This window comes from Gymnodraco acuticeps, unplaced genomic scaffold, assembly GCF_902827175.1.
Source record: "Gymnodraco acuticeps unplaced genomic scaffold, fGymAcu1.1, whole genome shotgun sequence".
NCBI classification, from domain to species: domain Eukaryota; kingdom Metazoa; phylum Chordata; class Actinopteri; order Perciformes; family Bathydraconidae; genus Gymnodraco; species Gymnodraco acuticeps.
This window is the reverse complement of record NW_022989821.1, coordinates 84316-105833: the sequence shown is the minus strand read 5'-3', so window position 1 is coordinate 105833 and position 21518 is coordinate 84316. Positions and strand designations below refer to the sequence as shown.

Sequence of the window (21518 nt, the reverse complement as noted above, 5' to 3'; positions counted from 1 at the left end):
ATGTGAAAAATTTGAAATAGCTATCACACTTATTTATCAAATATGTTGTTACTGTATGTGTGCTTATCATTGTTATTGTGCTCCATGTAGTCTCTGAAATTCTGCCATTTAATCAAACCAAATGTATTGTTTAGGCACATGGGACTACCGTTTCTTCCTAAAATGACACTACATTTTGTGTGTTAGTCATGCCTTTCTTTTAAAGCAGAATACTAGTGTGAAATCTAAAATGTGTGTCTTAAGGTTTTTCACCCAAGTAGAAGTTATTGATCAAGGATACAGAACCACCGATATTGCACTTCTTCATTGCGCACACGGTAATATTGCATTTGATGCTTTATACAATTGGTCAGTTCAGTCCACCTCTGGTAACCCCTCATCTTATTCAATTTTAGTTGAAAACTAAAGTATATCATTGTAAATTGAATGATGAACATAGTTGTACCCTTGGAATGTCATTCAGTCGGAGATAGAATTAAATAAATGTTAAACGAATGAACACCGTCATCCGGAGGGGGCTGTCCCAGTTTTGTTGTCAGCCAATCAGGGTTGAAGTAGGATGTACATTACCAATCGGTGGGTGAGTTACGCGAAATAGGCGGGGCCTTGTCAACCACGGTCACGGACATTGTGGTGAACTTTACCGGTGTTGAACCTACCCCTGGACCCAAACCTTCAGCGTGAGTAAACCTTAAAATGGAATTAGTACTTTTATGAGGGGTTAATTTGAGTGTAAACACGCCACATATCTTACTCCTTATTACCATATTTTCCTTGTGAAGACTTAAAGATCTCGTGCTCGAATCCACATGGCTACCTAGCCAGCTAGCTAACCAACCAACCAACCCTGCTAGCCTGCATGAAGCTCACAGGTTAAATGCTACAAGCGGATAGTTTTACCGGCTTATCTCCAAAGGTGTCCTCTGTAGCAAACAACACGCTCCTGTTCGATATTTCTTGCAGTTGTATTGTAACATTTTAAAGTTGTATTTTATATATTGAGAGTTTGACAACGCTGGGCCTTAGCTACAACAAACCAACCCTACGTTACTTACTGTCAGGAGGACTCTTGACAGATCACTGGAGCTTGCAAGTGAGCTAACTATTGTGGAGCTAACTGCATTGGAAGTACTGTGGGGGTGATTGTGGTATAGGTTTATTGTTTGCATAACAGAACACTTGCATCTTGTTTAATCCTTGCAATCTAATACTGCAAATGTGACTCATTATTTAACGAAGTAACCTGGAGCTGTGTTATATTTAATGACATTAATATAATTAATTATAGAATTCTACTGTATTTACTGTAATTGTGTAATTTCTACTTTTATCTTTAATATTATTGTTAGGGATTAATTCTGTCTTTACTCCTAGATATTTAACCTTTCTGCCTGTTGCCTTACAATTATGATGCATGCTTGTTAATCTATATTAAGCTATCTTTGGCTCTTTATTTGCTGTAATGTACATTTCCCCTCTGTAGGACGAATACAGTTATTCTGATTCTGTATTATCTCTCTCCCAGTCTGTCACAGTCTCAGAGTATGGGCAGTGTGTTGGCTGCAGCCTCCCCCAGTCCTGCCCCAGCTGCAGCTGGAGGTAGTCCAGGGGTCTCGGGGCTGGGGTCCGTCCCTCCAGGGTTCACCATGCCCTCTGTGTCTTCCGTCCCTGCTACGTCTGACCAGCAGACAGCAGATGCAGACTCCCCTCTCCCAAATCCTGGCACATATGAGGAGTGCCACCGCAAATGTAAAGGTAAGAAAACATTTTTTTGTGATCACCCAGTAATGACATTCTTTTTTCAACATTTGTTCCACTTTAGGTATCTTATTATACTCTTTTTCATCAATATGTTATAGGTCTCAGATATATACAAACATGTCTCTGAAGTGTTTGGCTCAAAATACCAAACGGATCATTGCAGCATTACCCATAATCCCCTCTATTTCAGCCCTGTTTCAAAAGTGCTGATTCTCTGTCTTTTACTTTAGATGAAAATAAGGAGCCGCTCCCCACGCCCCTCTGAGAGATATTTGTTTAAAAAGAACACAATGGTGCTCTAGGAGGAGATTCAGGTGATAAGGTGGGGGGTGATTGGCTAATAGTTACACAAGCCAAATAAATCGTTATGACATCATAAAGTGGCCAAAATCTGATCTGCTCATTTTCAGACAGGTTTTTATAGAAATGGATCAGGACAAAAAGTGAGCGGGTCTTTCTTCCTGAAACTTTAAGAATTTCTTTACACAAAGGGGACACATGTTGATGTAGAAGAGACATGAAAAAGTGGATTTTGCACAATAGGTGACCTTTAAAGTATTACTCATGGTATTTAATAAGATCCCTTATTTAGATATAGGTATGGTCTGTAATCTTCTTCTGCCCTATCTTTGTTTCAGAGGTGTACCCTCTGCAGATGGATGGGGTGCGGTTAGTGGTCAACAAGGGTCTGAGTAACCACTTCCAGGTCTGCCATACGGTTACCCTCAGTACTCTTGGTGATTCTGGTTATCGATTTGGATCCACCTACGTAGGCAGTAAACAGACTGGACCAGCAGAGGTAATGATCATCTCTTTAATAAACTGTTAAGTCCCTTAGACACCAAGCCGATTTCGATCACCTGCATTCACACTAAAAAAACTTCAATATGTCCAAAACTCAGCTGCCCGCTTGCTCACGTCCACCCGACGCTCCGACCACATCACCCCTATCCTCCATGACCTCCACTGGCTCACCATCAAACACCGCATTGACTTTAAAATATTACTTTTCACTTTCAAAGCCCACAACAACCTTGCCCCCCACTACCTCTGTGACCTCATCCAACAACACAACCCCACCCGTCGCCTCAGGTCTGCTGACGCTAACCTACTGCATTCCATCAGGACAAAGCTCCGGACCTGGGGTGACAGGGCCTTCGCAGCAGCCTCCCCCTCACTCTGGAACTCCCTCCCCAGCCACGTCAGATCCGTCAACACTCACATCATTCAAACAATCCCTCAAAACTCACCTTTTCACTCTTGCCTTCAACTCCTAATCAACTAACCCCTTGCCCTTATTCCTCCTAGCTTAGCACTTTCTACTTTTGTTGTTATTTTGTTTTACTTGCTTGTTAGCGCTTTGAGTACCAGGAAAAGCGCTTTATAAATGTAATGTATTATTATTATTATTAATATTATTATTAATGATGACAGGAGGCACAGCAGCACTCTGTCTGATGGACAGATGTGTTCATGACGACTTATATATTTACTTTTAATTAATTGACAGTGCGGTATAATGAGACCATAACAGGTTACAGATGCAGACACACACATATATTTATATAAATAAATAAATATACAATTTCAGAATCAAACAAGTATGAGGGCACTCTCATAATAACGTAACACAATCAGAGACTGGATATATCCCCCCCCCTCTCTCTGGTCGCTGAAATGGGGAATTTAAATTACGGGCCAACAGTTGTATTTACAAGTATTACAAGTAAGCATAGGACACCAAACCAACTGAGACCCATCAGTCCGCCGTATGCACTGAACAACACACACACCTACACACTGTACCACGTGTACACACACCTACGCACTGTACAACACGCACCTACACACTGTACCACACACACCTACAGCTCCCAAAGCATAATCAGGCTACAGCCGTTGTGTATTTTATTATGTGAAGCACTAAATGGTCTTAGAAAAATATCGACTGTTTGTTTGTAGATATCTACTAAACTACAGCATACAAATACAGAGAGTAATGTAGGCCAGTTATACTGAGTGATATATATTTTACACACTGCTCTGCTTTCTGCACGGACCTCACAACTGTAAACATCGCGTTGCGATGAAAGCAGTTTCTAAAATAATATCCAGGGGATGCATGCAGAGCTGTCATTGGCTGAGATAAGTCCGGCCGTGCGTCAAGCCTCCACCGTTCCCGGAAATGCATCCGCGGAGGAGCCGTGGAGGATGGATCAGGCCGTTTCTCAATCTCGAGGATGCTGGCTTGGTAGTCGCGTACTTCCAAGTCACTTCCTTCAGAAACGAAGCAAGTCTACTTCCAAGCCACGGCTTCGGAAAATAAAGAAGAATGGAACAGGCTAACAAGTGTGCTACTCTCTCTAACGGTTTCAACATAAACTCTACCGAAAATAAATACCTAATTATGAACTTGCTTTACTTTCACGGAACACATTTTTGGTGATAACAAACAAATGTAACAAAGTAACATATTTACCAACACATGTTCTACGCCACTACATACTTACATTTAAATGTGTGCTGCGTCGGTTCAGCCGTTCTCCGCAAGGGTTTTTGAAATTGGTCCGTGCGCAAAGCATTGTGGGGATTTTAAGGACGCAAAGTCTACCCATGTGCAGCCTCGAAATTTCCCCCAAACCAAGGACGCGGCCTCGGTGGAATTTCAAGTATGCTGGAGATTGGAACAGTCCTTCGGCGGCACTCGATGACGTAGCATCCTTGAAATATTGGCTTGGAAGCCAGTATCCTCGAGATTGAGAAATGGCCTCAGTGTATCCTCGGGGTCCTTCTCAGGTCGATTATTTTAATTTCCTCGCGTCTCGGTCCCACCGGAAGTTGATTTGTCTGCGCCATCTTGAGTACCGTCCCATGGCGCTTATTTCTGCCGGAGGATCGAGGAGCGAGGAGCGATAATGGAGGAATCACCAGACCATCCTCCGATGAAATCCACAGATACTCGCCCCGCCCCCTTACTGTGTATCGCTCACTGATTGGACGATGCAGTGCATGCACTGATCTGATGCTTCTTGACATGAGAGCAGTTTCCCAGCGGAGTGAAGAAAATACATGAACCTCACGAGAGTCACTCCTCAGTTTATACCGTGTTTTGTTTCAATTCATGTATCATTTAGTTACAAATATGTGATATATCTGAACAACAAAGTGGTCAAAAATCATTTTATTCATTTTTTGGAAACATTTTTATGATCGCTTTTTTCGTTTATACATTTTAAGAATGGCGTTTATCTTTTTTGAGAATGAGTTCTTATTTTATTTAATGTATTTGGGTCTACAACAGATGATAAAAATGTTTGTGTCAGTAAATGCGTACTAACAGAGGTGGGGGTGTGTGTGGAAATAAGAGGGACAGAGCTGCTGTTAGACGAACAGCTGTGCGGCGTCATCACAAATTGACGTCGCTTCACGTGACGCTCCGGAAGAAAGGACGTCCCATTGCTCTTAAAACTCATTTCTCTGCTTCTCATGGTTTCCTTGCGTCTCAACATGCTTCCCTGGTGGGAGGGACTAAACGCAGGGAAACGACGCAAGTGAGGGAAGCAAGGATTTCATTTAATCGACCTGAGAAGGACCCTCGGTAATAGCTCCTCCAGAGAGCCTCCTCGATGCTCGGTCCTCAAAGTGCATTTAGAGAAATGAGATGTCCTTCAACATGGTGCACTGAAATTCATTTCCGGGTCACTACCGGAGGACCGAGGAGGGGACATTTAAGAATTGAGAAGCCTCTACAGTCTGTCTTCCGGTTGTTGCCTCTTTTGAATGACGAATACACACTACCGCCGCCTGCTGGTAAGGAGAGTTATTGCCACTCACGCATGCGCAGTTCGTACGTGTAACTTGGCCGTAGGCTGAAGTCTTTGCGGTGTGTTCCAGTGCGAAACATGGCCAAGACGCAGGAGACGTGAGGCGATGTTTCGTCGGGACGTGTTCTTTGGTGTCAGTTTGGTGTGTAAGGACCTTTTTTAAAGTGTTGTTGACATTTAGGACTTGGGCTTAGAAAGCCTTTTGTTGGTTACAGGTTAAGCTTGATCTCTTTTAATGACCTACTTTGTATTCAACACTGAATAACAGGTTTCGATAACAACTTTACATCCGTTTTAGTGCTTTGCCTACAAGGATCACACAAGTAATTTGTATTTGCTCAACAACATTTACAATGCTTTAGGTAAAGGCAGCATAAAACGGTGTTTAATCATCAACATTGCAATATGTGCATGTGCAATAGTCACATCACAGGACTTGTAATGTCAAGTAAAACAAAGTTATTTAAACATGTGATGCTATTTGGTCTGTGTCATAACACATTTACTGCGATTTAAGTTCTGGGATACTCTGATTTTGTAACTTGTGAGTAACAGAAGGATTCTGCACACACAGGGACCCACCAATCACAATCATTTTTAATCAATTTATAAAAAAAACGGAAGATATGGTTGCAAAAATAACATGTAATATCAGGGTTATGGCAATATTTCAGCTACAGATGGGATGATATTGACCAAAAACTGGTATTTTGTTGCTATTTAGACAACATTTCCAGTATTTTTATTTTTTATCACAACATATCTCTGACATTTTTTTTAGCATTGTCATTTTTTTCCAAAGTCTTGCAGCTCTAGTCAGGAAGATATTCAGCCCCTAGGTTGGCTACAAGGTTTCAATCAATCAATGTTTATTTATATAGCCCAATATCACAAATGTTACATTTGTCTCAGTGGACTTCACAGTTTGTACAGAATATCAGTATGACAATACGGCACCCTCTGTCCTTAGACCCTCACATCGTACAAGGAAAAACTTCCGGAGAAAACCCACAGTTTAAAGGGAAACATGGGAGAAACCTCAGGGAGAGCAACAGAGGAGGGATCCCTCTCCTAGGACGGACAGACGTGCAATAGATGCCGTGTGTAAATTGAAAAGATAATACATTTGCAACATAGGTAGTCCAAATCTTTGGAAATGCATGTGTGTATAATAGGAAGATGAATCCATGAGGATTTCTATCCAGGACTTATGATCCTGGACCACAGCCACGACTCAAGATCCAGGGCTCGCGATCCAGGACACAGGACCGCAGGATCATCCATGACTCCGGATCCCGGCGTATATAGACACCAAAAAGAAAGAAATTTGGGGAAGCTGGGTTAATCGGAACATGAGAGCATACAGGTATAGACAGAGAGAAGTAAGATGTCCCCCGACAAACTAAGCCTATATCAGCAAAACTAGGGGCTGAATCTAATCAGCCCTAACTATAAGCTTTATCAAAAAGGAAGGTCTTAAGCGCACTCTTAAAAACGGATAGGGTGTCTGCCGCCCGAACACAACAACCCTGCATTCTTGGAACGCAATGCCCTAGTAGGACAGTAGGGTATAATGAGTTCTTTAAGGTAAGATGGCGCCTGCCCATTAAGGGCTTTCACATGTTATTCACATGAATTTAAAACTAATACATGTATTTACTCCCCTCAGTCATTCCCAGTTATGGTTGGAGATATGGACAACACTGGTAGTCTGAATGCTCAAATCATCCACCAGCTTACGTCTGCAGTCCGCTCCAAAATAGCCATCCAGGTATGTAGACTTGTCGAGGAAACCGCCTCTCTTATGTTTTGTCTTTTTTCAGCTTTCAGTGTGACTTACTTTGTCATTTCAGTCTTTCCCCCTTTTTGTGTGTTTTAGACCCAACAGCATAAGTTTGTGAACTGGCAGTGTGACATGGAGTGGCGCGGGGAAAACTTCACCTCTGCCGTGACGCTCGGAAATCCAGATGTACTTGTTGGATCTGGTATGGTTTCGTTTTTTCTAATTCCTCATAACAAAGTCCACAGAGGGGTTTGTTGTAGCCCATACTAATCTTTTTACAAACTACTTGATCAAAGTGCTGCAGGTCCTGGTTCAAGAATATTCACTTTTAAGTCATGATAGGAAAAGTTGATGTCTCTCCTGTATTTTGCATGACAGGATCTGTTATAGGAATGAAGTCAAACTTTGTTGGAGTTGTTGTGACTACAGAATAACTTGCAGTGTTATGAGCTTCTCCCCTCAAAAACAACCTTTGGCAGATTACAGACACTAGCTACAGAGAGCACTAACCAGATAACAGCTAAGTTTCATTTTGGCAGGTTGTCAAGTTTCTCCCATTGATTATTGAAATCTGATATAACCTGCCAGCAACTCCACACAGTTTAATTCAGGATGTCTATACTACAAATACAGATGATAAGAGACCATACCGTGTACATCATTTGAAGCTTTTTTCCTGTTTTCCCTCAGGCATTTTGGTGAGCCACTATCTGCAGTCCATCACACCAGCTCTGGCTATGGGTGGAGAACTGGTGTACCACAGGAGACCGGGGGAGGAAGGGGCCGTCACCTCCCTGTTGGGCAGGTACACAGGTGAATCCCTGCTCTGTCACTCTCTCAATCTTATATTTACCTGTTCATTTAGCACATTGTCCTTCATTATGGTTAGTTCATTTAATCACTCTTCTGTAGTGTGATATGGACGTGGAGCCAAATTTAATTTCATTCTTATGTTACCTCTGTGATAGATTCTCAAATCATTTATTTCTCCCCAGGGGACAACTTCATAGCTACATTGACTTTGGGAGGAGCAGGAGCGCATGCTACATACTATCACAAAGCCAATGATCAGGTACCTGAAATTAGTAATAGTGTGTGTTTATAATTCTGAGTTTCTGTGTATCAATCATCATCGTTCATCTCCCAAAACTTCTCAAATGCAGCATTTTGTTTCAGATTTTTCACTTAAAGCATACGTTTTTCAGAAAGGCCTTTAGTCGCCCCACAGTGGGGAAATGTACGGTCTTCTTTAATCAATCATTATTTGCCCACTGTAATGGTTTCTCCTGATACTGGCCATCAAATGGGTCCTTTCCTAAAGAGATTTCAATATAAGGAAAGGGGGGGAAATCCTCAGTCTGATTTTAAGCTTAAGCAGTATGAACTAGTGAGTCTCTTCCAAAGGGAATTGTTTTGCAGTGTAATATTTCCCTATTTTGTTTTTTTCCCCAACTGCATGTCCAAAGAATCAGTGATGGGGGAAGCTGAAGCCTCATTATAGTTTAAACTTGAGAATACATGTTATGCATTAAATGAGGCCTTTGGATTTTATCCTCGTCTTCTCTTGCACTGATGGTAGAAACATAATTTGAATAGGCATGTGTGTATTGTTTTACGACAAACATGAAAACATTTAAATCTATTCTCTAACTTCTATCTTCTAATACAGTTGCAGATAGGAGTTGAATTTGAAGCCAACACAAGGATGCAAGAAACTACGGCGTCCTTTGGTTACCAGTTGGACGTTCCCAAAGCTAACTTGCTCTTTAAAGGTAAATAAATCCAGTATTAATACACCCATAGCCACACAAATTAAATGACTAGATAAATAAATATAGATTTTCTCTTTTAAAAAATGTGCTCTTCCTCTCCTCAGGCACGGTTGATAGTAACTGGATGGTTGGGGCTACCCTGGAAAAGAAACTGCTGCCGCTGCCCCTCACTCTGGCTCTCGGTGCTTTCCTCAACCACCGCAAGAACAAGTTCCAGTGTGGCTTCGGTGTCACCATCGGCTAGCGGTGTGGTGGCGCCTGGAGCCACAGCTTGGAGCGGCACGGAGACACACCGGAACCTGGACTAAGTTTTAGAAATTGGATTCAGAGACTCTCTTACACAACTGTGATTTCCCGGGGCAGACAGAGAGACAAAGATAACTACCAAGGAGCCAGAACTGGCCAAGCCATGCCTACATTGTGTAGCACAAATGTCTTTCCTTTTATGGTGTATTCCATATACCCAGAGGCTAGAGCGATGTATAACAGAGGGCATCAGTGATGCATGAGAACATGTGATGTGAAAATCAAAGTGGTTAGACATAATATATGGTGATCATGTAAGATGATTCAAATAAATGTGATTACTTTTTGTAAAAGTGGATGTTGCGTTTGCTTGTAGAAGAACTGGCTGTAGAAGAAAGGTGACATGAGGCTAATTTTCTTATTCATATTCTACTTGGGGCTCACTTATAAAATGTTTTACAGGCTTTACTGTCAGCACAAACTTTCTCAAATGGTTTCTCTTACTGTGGGGAGTATGGGATAAAAACACCATCAAACGTAAGCATCATCAGAGAAATATGTTGAAATTACCATGGAAAATCATACAATAAATGGGGGAAATCATAGTATAGTATGTCTAAATTATCATGACAAAACTCCTACAATGTCCAAAATGTATCAAAAAGGTCAGGGTATAGTACAACAAAGTATATAAACACAGCATTTGGTAAAATACCAAATAAAATGTATAGTATTATCGAATATAGTATTGAAAAACGTGATAGAATGTGTGCCATGAAAGGTTTTATTCACAGTCATGGTCATTAAAATGTATTTTATAGCTTAGTTTCATGTTTACATGAAAGGTCAAGTATGTTGTTAAAAGTTAATTGTTTGCCATAAAAGTCTCAATATGTCATGCCATAAATCCCGTATTCCATTAAAAAAAAAAGGTCTTCACTTCACAATGGTATAATACTACTGATATTATTATTATGTTATTGAATTATCTCAGGAAAACAGATCATAAAGATACTTGAATGTATAGTAAGCCAAGTGAGAAGAGGAGCGCGCAGTGCCTTCACTGTGTTTACCTTCAGAATCATTAGAAAGGCTAAAGAGCGGTGTGGCTGATGTGTTTTAACCACACACACACACACACACACACACACACACACACACACACACACACACACACACACACACACACACACACACACACACACACACACACACACACACACACACACACACACACACACACACACACACACACACACACACACACACACACACACACACGAGATTTAAACGCAGACTTTTGTTCCTCCATGTTACGTTGTTATTGTTTCACTGAGCGGACCCGCACATTTTTGTCAAACGCTCCCCTTTTTGGTCCATCTGCGCGGTTGTGTGCGCTGTGATGATTCGGCTGTACCTTTAGTAATGCATATTAAATGTTGTGAGGAAATCTTTCCACCAATAATTCCAATAAGTAATCCAACATGTATTCACTTCATGGTTTACGAAAGTAACTGTAATCAGATTACTCGTTTTTCAAATGTAACGCGAGCTGAATACAGTTACTTGATTTTTGTATTCTGATTACGTAACACCGTTACATGTATTCCGTTACAACCTATGGTTACAACCCAACCCTGGCCACACCCCACTGGGCTGGGCTGGGCCGGAACACTTACAAATGTGGGCCGGTAGGATTTAGGTAAGCAAAAGAAAAAAAGGGAGTGGCCGGAACACTTACAAATGTGGACCGGTAGGATTTTTTCAAAAAAAAAGAATTTTTCTTTTTTTTTGGCCCTCCGGCCCACACACAGCATTGGCCCACCGGAGAAACTCCGGGTATTCCCAATGGCCAGTCCGCCCCTGACTAGGTCCCCCTGTGGTTCTGGGATTTGTGATCATTTTGACCCCACGGGGTGAGATCTTGCGTGGAGCCCCAGATCGAGGGAGATTATCAGTGGTCTTGTATGTCTTCCATTTTCTAATAATTGCTCCCACAGTTGATTTCTTCACACCAAGCTGCTTACCTATTGCAGATTCAGTCTTCCCAGCCTGGTGCAGGTCTACAATTTTGTTTCTGGTGTCCTTTGACAGCTCTTTGGTCTTGGCCATAGTGGAGTTTGGAGTGTGACTGTTTGAGGTTGTGGACAGGTGTCTTTTATACTGATAACGAGTTCAAACAGGTGCCATTCATACAGTTAACAAGTGGAGGACAGAGGAGGCTCTTAAAGAAGAAGTTACAGGTCTGTGAGAGCCAGAAATCTTGTTTGTTTGTAGGTGACCAAATACTTATTTTACCGAGGAATTGACCAATTAATTCATTAAAAATCCTACAATGTGATTTCCTGGATTCTTTCCCCCCATTCTGTCTCTCATAGTTGAAGTGTACCTAGGATGAAAATTACAGGCCTCTCATCTTTTTAAGTGGGAGAACTTGCCCAATTGGTGGCTGACTAAATACTTTTTTGCCCCACTGTATATATTCTCAGAAATGATAATGTTGTGAACTAGCAACCACTTCGCAAATAAAGGCTCACACTTAAATTTTCCTCAGTTATGAAAGCAGCGAATCTTATATTTCTAATTTATTTGAATACACTTCCATAAGAATTCAAAGTAGAAAAGATAATAACTGCCTTCATGGGTCAGAAAGCTTGAAACACAATAATTCTCATACAATTCTGTTTAATTAATGTCCTAGGTCTTTCGAACATTATAACACATGAACAAAGAAGGATATATTTGAATTGTATTTTGATATTAGGGAATGATAGCCTGCAGTTTGTTTTCAGGCCTGTTAAATGAGTGAAGCACTAAAACTAGCAGCAGAGCTCAGTAATTCAATTATTACATACATTTGAAAATCATTTTTAACTGTATTTCAAAACAATCAATAATGCCAAAATAATTATTTTTTGTGCAAATAATGTCAATTTAAGAGTTCATTTGCATGAGGAATGAGGACCTAGAAAAGAAAACATGGGTATAATAATCAACTCCCAATCATCAGTTTGACCCGGACAGACATGATCACAATAACAAATATATTGTCACAACATCATCAACTCTGTGCAGGCATTTCATTGACTTTCACATAAGCTGTTGTACAATGTGATACAGTTGTAACCAATATTTGTTTTACCCTTTTGAGTTACCCATTTTTGATCTGTGTATATAACTAGAGAAAAAACGAGAGAAAGAAAACAACAAAAGAAACGTAAACGTAAACGTACAACAGCTGAATAACTTTGCATTACGGGTCCGTCATGAGCTGAGGTTCAAGGCTTTTATTAGTCATACGTACATAGCTACAGTGTAGTTATGATGATGATGAAAATCTTAAGTCACAGGCTCACAGGCGAGATGTGCTTCAAGGTATCAAAAGTATCGCCGCTAGCACGAGGGTGAGGACAGGAGAACACAGCAAACCAGGAGAGAAGCCAGACATGCTGAAGCCGGAAGAAAGGATGAATTAAGATATGAAGATTTTAGACACTTACAAACATACACAACCGTATTTTGTAACAAGTGGAAGTAGTCTCAACAGCATAAAATTAAGCTTTCAAAGTCGACTGTTTTTATGGCTTACAAGGTTTTCATCTATACTGTGTGAGTCAATATAAATACCTGTCATCGGTGGTTCTTGGAGGCTCACGGGATTTGAAGCTGTAAAATGCATATAATAATTAGAAAAGGTGTATATAAATCGAATTGCTTCATTTAACAAAAATAAATATATATATGGCATCATTTGAAAGACATATTAAACTCCAATGTTTTTCCAAAGAAACTCCAAAGTTCTGTTTTGACAATAACAAGTGGTTTTAGTGTTGAAAAATGATAACACAATGTCCTACCGTGATGAACAAGAGTCTTCTTTCAGCTCTTTAGGAGGATATTTAATATTCACTTGTCCAACTTGAGGAATTGGCAGAGCACTTCCATTGATGAGAGCAGTGATATCTAGCAAAGAAAAAAACTTGGGTAATTATGTGCCATACTTACACTTAGCGTACATTTAAACATTTAAAGAAAAATAATCAGCTTGCCTTGGAAGCTAAAGGTGAAAATGACACTTCCCCCCTTGAGGAACTCCCTGGTTTTTAATTAATCTTTATCGGAAAAAGTAGATCTGCCATTCATAGTTCCGGCAAAGATGGTTTCACCATTGTCATCTACGTAAGGCAATCCATCCAGACGAGGATTGTCCCACACATAACTGCCTGTTTAAAGAGAGCAATAGATCATTTCAGTTAAATAACGAGAGACTGTTCTAAACCAGAAACTTCTCATGTAAATAAATACTGAACACTTTGATGTTCTTTTAGACTTACCATTAGAGGATGTGCTTAGGTTACTGGTGATACTAAATTGCTTGGACATCTGCAGCAGGATGTTGGCGTTCTGGCCAGCATTTTGAAGGTCACCTGCCTTTCTGTGCAAGGCCACTCCAGCCGGTCATCATTTTCACCAGACACGAGTTGCACAAACAATCCGAAATGTGTATCATACAGCTTAATCGCTAGCGCGTAAGCATAGCCCCCGCTGGAGTAATACCGAGTGCTGTATTTAGAGGCTCCATAATCACTGGCATTCCAATTGCGCTCAAAGTCATCAAGCTGCATGGTTACATGTGGACATTCAATCTCTGACAGATTGATGTCATCAATTGAGAAGCCGCCTGTAGAGCTTCCTGCTCCTTTACGCACCTCAAACTCCACCTGGAAGTGCTTGGTGGCATTCAGGGAAACATGATGGAGCTTCCAGTATGTTGTTGGCCCGCCTGGAGGAAGAATTTTGTAATGTCTGAATTACATTTGTTGAATATTAAAAGGCGCATGAGACATAGCTTTCAAACACAAGATTCTTAAATGCTATTTATAGAGAATGATTCCAGATAGTACATTACCAGTAGGGGTGTAACGGTTCACAGAATTCACGGTTCAGTTCGTACCTCGGTTTGGGGGTCACGGTTCGGTACAACAAGAAAAAGCAAAAAAAAGTCCCAAATGCATAATTCCAGGTTTGTTGTTATTTATGTTTGAACAGTAGTGCAAGTTTCAGTTTAAAAATAAAGAACTCTGACATTCTGAATAATTAACTGTATTCAACAGTTAAAAACAAACCATACAGTACACTCAGATGGCCATATTATCTATAATGGCTGATGTCAAACAATAATGTTTCATCAAGCTGTAAAACTAAAAAGAATGTCTTGAAAATATGACATAAATAATAAGAAAGTGTTTCAAGAGCGCAAAGTCGTTGAAAAATATATGCCAAAAGCTTCCGTTATTTATTTTGGTCTCACCGCTTTCATGTCTATTGGCTTCTTAAAAACAGCGGGGATAAGCTGTTGAACTGCTGTTGTCTTTTGCCGGGCTCCGGTGATTGGCAAATCTGGGTGATGCCTTCTGATATGATTTAGCATGTTTGGCATGTGTTACCAGTGGCGGCGACAGAGATTTTCTCTAGGGGGTGCTGTGGGGTAGCTTGACGTTTCATAGAGGGTGCTCAAACATTTAGGGTTTCCCATTAATGCACCAGCGCTACAGTTGAATGTTCTACTGCAACACTCCCCACGCACACACAGTGCACCCGCGACTGTTACAATGAAGGCTCGATAATCAGCTCACGGCATATAGGCGAAGAATTTTTGTTAAATATTGAAGTTAAAAGCATCAATCTGGTGCACTTTGAGAGCAACATTAAGAGATCTATGGATACATCTCTCAACACCCATACGAAACATAACTGTCAACAGATTTTCTATTTCTTTATAGATATTTTACAAATCACTCCCCTTTTAAAACAAACCGTTTGAGACCCACTGAGATAACTAGACTAAAGTTAACTATCTAAACACTGAGAGTCCTTTACTTCACCTGAGCTGAGGTTATCTGAGACTCTCAATCTGACAGGAGAGAGTTCTCCCTCCACCTTGTTGTTGAAAAAGCTCCTTATATCCATTAGCTTGGCTAGCTAGCACCAGATGCTAACCACAACGATCTCCGGTAGATACCCACTGGTGCGCGAGGCGAGCTCTCTCGCTCGCGCACGCACGCACACAAAATGGCTCGTGCCACACACACACACACACACACACACACACACACACACACACACACACACACACACACACACACACACACACACACACACACACACACACACACACACACACACACACACACACACACACACACACACACACACACACACACACACACACACACACACACACACACACACACACACACACACACACACACACACACACACACACACACACACACACACACACACACACACACACACACACACACACACACACGGGCTTGAATGAAACACAGAGACCCAGAGGTAAGCTACTTGTACTCACGAGGCCTATTATGTGCAGAATCCCTCTCGCTTTCAGTTGGTTTTGATTGAGTGTCCACACGTGGACGTTTAAGGACTAAAAAACGATCCATCTTTCACATTGCTGTTAGCAAATCATTTGGCGCTCTAGCTAACAGGAAGTCACTCAAGTGTCACAAAGTAATTTAGCCTATGAGTAGGTCAAAAATCGAATGGGTGCTGGCCATTGGCCTAATCATATCACCTGTGTTGGCTTTATGTTTTTGGTCAAAATGTGTTTCACATATGCATTGATGTAATCAATAATATTTCTAATTTAATAAAAATAATAATAATATTTAAAAAACAAACAAAAAAAAACACATATTTCTTGGGGGTGCTTAGGGGGTGCTTCAGCACCCCCTAGCTCCCCCCTGGCGCCGCCCCTGTGTGTTACCATTAGCATACCGCACCGCTATCGAACAACGCCGACACACCGTCCTCGTCCGATCCACCACTCGTCCGATCCACCACTCGCACACTTAATCGTTATTGTAGTCCACAGGGAACCCGACATGTTCCCACACAGCTAATTTAAAAGAAGCAGGTGGGTTCTAGCTCCTGTGTGTTATCTGAAATCGCCCTACTAACTTTTCTTCTTCTTGTATTTTGTTCGTTTTGTTGTTGTGTTTCTTCTTGTTCTTCATTTATTGTTTAAGGGCGGCTGACAAACAGCTTTTAGGCGCAATACCGCCCCCTGGATTATATATAGTGTAGTGAATACTAGTGATGGGAATTCCGGCTCTTCTTGGTGAGCCGGATCATTTGGCTCGGCTCACCAAGAAAAGCCGGCTCTTTCGGCTCCCAAACGGCTCTTCAGTTTACCACATATTATACCTTTTAATGAAATCAAATGTAGCCCTGTTTTGACTAATGAATGATGTATATGTGTACACATATATCACTTAAATTATTCAATGCATCCTTTGTACTGAAGTATTCAAAAGTAAAAATTACATGTTTAATATAAATGATTTGCTGTGGCTAAATCTTTTCATTGCATTTACAGACCCGTGTAACTCTCTGATACCACCCAATGAATGCACTGACTTGCTTGTAGAACCACGCTACACAAAACAGATAGCAACACCTATAAAAACTATTTTAAAAAAGGGGCTACTGTATCGACATTTTAAAATTATATTTAAAGAAAAGGCCCTGACAAAACAGCAAGGCTCTATTTCAGTAACTATTAGCTATAGAAAAAAAGACAGCAACAGCTGACATAAAATCTTTGCTGAGCCTAAGGATAATCATAAATAAATAACATAGTGAAAATAAATATATTGCAATGCTCAAAACAGCAGCATCCAACCGTCTCTAATCCTTGGATATTACATGTCACCTGCATGCATGCACGGAGCAGCTGTAGCGCGGAGATCATCATCATCATTCTGTCTTGTATTACTTAAAGTGGACCTATCATGCTATATTTGAACAATATATTGTAGGGCCATATCTATATAAAGTATATGTTTCTGTGAGCTGCAGCTGACCACGCCCCCCTGCATGAGAGGGAAGCGTGCTCTGAGATCAGCTGCTGGGCTCTCAGAAGAGGGGGAGAAAAAGAGATCTTCCTCCTCTGTGTTTTATTCTTATTGAAGTAAGAAGAGAAGTAATGGGGTAGAAACCCTCCTTTTTACGCAGCGGTCCAGACATAGACATCAAAAGGCGACACATATTCAGTTGCCAGTTACTTTGGCATTAGGGCAGGGATATCTAGATACTTTCCAAAGTTTGACATAATGAATTGTGCTACTTTTAAAGCAAGCAACGATGTTTTCAAATCTGTAATCAAAAAGCTCCTCAAAAACACTATCGAAGCAGTTCCTGCCGTTGCTACGTTAGTTCAAACCTTTATATATACAGTCTATGGTTCAAACAGTAACAACGGACTATTTTTCTTAGCGGATGCATGTCAATTTAAATAAATACATACAACTATGTTTTAAATCAATAAAATCATTTTCTAAATCCATAAAAGCATTTCAATTAATATTGGGAGTCATGTCGTTAATTTGTTGAGAATGTGGCCATGTAATAAGCGGGATAATGTGCACATTGCATAATGTGCCTTCATGCCGATCAAGATCCCTCCGCAAAAAAAATTAAAAACCGGCTCGTTCGCGGGCGCGAGCCGGCTCCCGTCGTTCACTTAAAAGAGCCGGCTCTTTGAGCCGGCTCGTTCGCGACCGACACATCACTAGTGAATACTGCCCTGAATCACAGACTTTTTTCCCCACTCGTAAAAAAAAGGGCGTATTCGTCGTGTGACTGCGTGTGCCGAACCGTGACGTCCGAACCGTGACGGTACGGTACGTATACGGATACTGTTACACCCCTAATTACCAGTGATCTGTCCCATGAGGCGTAGGGTTCCCTTGAGGTCCAATTCATCCTGAAACTCTCTGATCCAGATGTTGAGGTGGTCTGACATGTTCCCACTGTGGAAATAGTAGAACTGGAGACACTGTTCATGATGCTCCCTATTGAGACTCATCCTGTGGGTCTCAAGCCAGGCCGAGTCTCCCTCCTCACCTGATGCCGTGCTAACATGCATGAAGTAACCCGCATCTTCACCTAGAATGTGTATTGTCCCAAAAATAAAGAGTTATATATTTGTGTTTTTAATCATTTTCTGTGGGGATACTTGATAATATATTCAACAGTTCAAAGATAACATGACATCAGGGGGGGGGGGGGGGTGGCATAAGAAAGTTGGATAGGAATAGTACATATTTGTAATTCATTGTCAGGGAAAGTTTTTAAACACACAAATGCAATGTTAGATTTAAAAATCTTACCTTGTTCACCACTGCCACTGGGTAGATTGGTGTGGTCAGACATAGGACCCCCTGTAACATGTGTTACCATTTCCCAGCCAAGCCCACTCTGTGAACAGCTAGTAATTTGACACATGGTCTCATCGGGGAAGCTGCATTGCATCTGAAATGCAATGGTTGACTCTGTAGAGTAAGATAGAGAACATTGGGTTGCGGACTGTTGGTTGAATGTAGGGTATCAAATCAAAATAAGACTGATTCCGATTTGTTAAAGGTTTTTGTGGGAAGTCATTTAATTTTGAGTAAACCTTTAAGTTTGAAGTTCATTGTTCAAATACATGTTTTGATACACAAACTGCAACCAAATGGCCTTATACGGGTTCACAGGAATCATTGAGTAAGCTCTTATCTGGCTTTTGATAAGAATGAATGAAGAATAGCTTTAGTTCGAGCTTGTGCTGTAGTCAATGATCATTTTACTCAGGTAAAAGCACAGGTAAAGTTATTGAGTTCATTAAAATGCCCCTTGAAAACCTGTTGGGCTGCAAATAGCATTATTATATCTCCACCAACTTTCAAACACTTACTGCATTTGTAGAGGAGGTTCAGCTCCAGAACGTCTTTGGGACTCACTTCCAGTCTTTGACCAATCACATCCTGGAACTTTGGGTCTTTGGTTATAATTGTTGACCCGTTGCCATTGGTGAAAGCATATTTGCCGTAGTGCAATACAACTTACCCACTATCAATGTTCCGACCTGTGAACAAAGATATTTGATCATATTAACAGATGTAATAATATAATATGTTATGTACAACATGAAACACAAATAACGTTATTGTATTCTATCTAATGATAGTTTTTTTGGGAAACAGGTACGCTTAAAACTTTCGTCAAAACAATACGTAATTAATTCCTGCTATAAACTTTACGAAATGAAACACTGCAGTATGAAATACATCATGATGTGACAGAAAATAGAACAATAAAGTAACTCTTACCGTTTTTCGTGAGCACGATAATAAAAATATCACGGTCACAACAAGGAAAATGTAGCCTTTCATCCTTTTGTCTTGGAATAAACCTAAACTATACACAGAGATATATGAATAAACGTAAAATATGTCCCAATATATATATGTTGTTTAAATATTATAATGAAAATATATTGCTCAACCAATTTAAACAATTGCTTTTTTTTCTTTAAATTAATTAATAAATAAATGATAAGTTTGATTAATTTGTATTTAAAGAGGACAGAAAGTGGTCATCTGCGTTTACCCTCTGCCAGCCTGATCGTCTGAGCCCTAACTGAACATGCTTTGGCTGTAACAGATTAACTTGATATTTTATACAAAAGAAAGAAAAACAGGTTTTAAAACTATTCAGACAATGCTGTAAACACAGACACAGGGTTTCATCTAAACGTGACTTCATACAGAAATGTTAAATGGGTCTGCAGAATGACTCCCTTTTTTATTTATATGTTACTGTTTCACTTGTATAAACTGCCTTAACCTGTTAAGCCCCATGTCTGTTTTTCAGGTCTCAGGCTCGAAAATGACATTCCCAGAAGAAATGACTATATCTTCACTTCTAAAAGGGGGAAATGAATAAGCTTCCAGTTTTGGGCATGCTGGCTGTGCATCCTCTCATTCACCAATGGTAATGTTTAGATCAGGGGTGGGGAACCTTTTTCCTCTCAAGGGCCATTTTAATTTTTTCAACATCCTCCGAGGGCCGTACAAATGATTGAACTCAGCTTAAAAATACAAAATTCACAGCCCATTCATTTTGCCTTTCTTTCATGCTGTGCAAAGAAAAAGCAACCTCTTAATCCAGATATCTTGCCATGACTCGCGAATGCATGCACGTGCACGGTTGTGGCATGACCACCAAAACAGAAAGATATGGACACAAGATGTGTGCAAATGTATTTAGTTTCCTATCCATGTGGACATGATTTAAGTGTGGGGGGTGGGGGGGGGACCTAACCTCCTCTAGGGGGGTTCAACGTTTTTTTTTAAATGTTGAAGTTAAAAGCATCAATCTGGTGCACTTTGATAGCAATATTAAGAGATCTATGGATACATCTCTCAACACCCATATGAAACAGAACTGTAAACAGATTTTCTTTTTCTTTATGGATATTTTACAAATCACTCCCCTTTCAAACTGTATTCTTGTTTATTAATAACAACTTTGTTTTACTCTCATATAGTATGTTATACCTGTTTACTTTATTCTCACATTTTTTTATAACTATAATGATCATATAAAGTTGTGCCTCACTGGTTGTAGAAAAAGCTTCTTATATTCGTTAGCATAGCCAGCTAACCAGATGCTAATAACATACATGCCAACCTTTCCAGGTTTGCGCGGTCAAAAATGCCCAAATTAGGTAATCAGAAGAAATGGAACCCCAGTAATTACATGTATAAACCATGTATTTAACATATATTGCATAATTTTATGCATTTTTCAGAAAAAGTGGTAGTTTGGTAAACAGTGACATCAACGACATGTCTGGTCTGTAAAATGCCCTAAAAGTAAAATAATGGGAGATAAATATCCCAAATTCTCCACATTTTATTATATGTTTAATGTGTTTCTGGTCCTCTTTCAGTTGAGACAGTGTAGATGAAGGATGTGTCAGGATGTAGAACTCTTGTGTGAACATTGGATAAAGCCAGGTTCATATTCTTGTTTCATGTTGATGACATATTAGAGTCAAAGGTTTGCACAGAGCGAAATATCTTTGTGTTGCACGATATATCAGAAAATACTGCATTAAAAAAGTCATTTCCTGCATTTGTCTACTGATAAAGTGTGATATAAATAATGTACAGGCTTTCAGATTGCTGTAGTTCACTAAACAGAGACATTAACGACATGTTTGGTGTTGAAAATGTCAGAAAAAGTGAAAGAATGGGAGATAAATATCCCCAA

The 21518-nt window shown here is 40.3% G+C and overlaps 1 protein-coding gene, 1 long non-coding RNA gene and 1 pseudogene across 2 annotated transcripts; 1 reads left to right on the top strand and 2 right to left on the bottom strand.

The window, feature by feature from the left end:
• Positions 1-608: 608 nt before the first annotated feature.
• On the top strand, positions 609-9739 carry tomm40 (translocase of outer mitochondrial membrane 40 homolog (yeast)). The gene is made up of 9 exons (XM_034234005.1): positions 609-680; positions 1526-1755; positions 2400-2560; positions 7255-7356; positions 7465-7570; positions 8059-8181; positions 8364-8440; positions 9038-9140; positions 9245-9739. The coding sequence occupies exons 2-9, from the start codon at positions 1545-1547 to the stop codon at positions 9382-9384; spliced, it is 1023 nt and encodes a 340-aa protein (XP_034089896.1). The 5' UTR covers positions 609-680; positions 1526-1544; the 3' UTR covers positions 9385-9739.
• Positions 9740-12605: 2866 nt separating this feature from the next.
• Positions 12606-13354, bottom strand: LOC117557881. Its single transcript, XR_004570762.1, has 3 exons — positions 13244-13354; positions 13014-13052; positions 12606-12835 (listed from the first exon to the last, which is right to left on the bottom strand). It is a non-coding gene; the product is annotated as an uncharacterized LOC117557881 (long non-coding RNA).
• A 139-nt stretch (positions 13355-13493) lies between these two features.
• Positions 13494-20015, bottom strand: LOC117557894 (annotated as a pseudogene).
• Positions 20016-21518: the final 1503 nt, after the last annotated feature.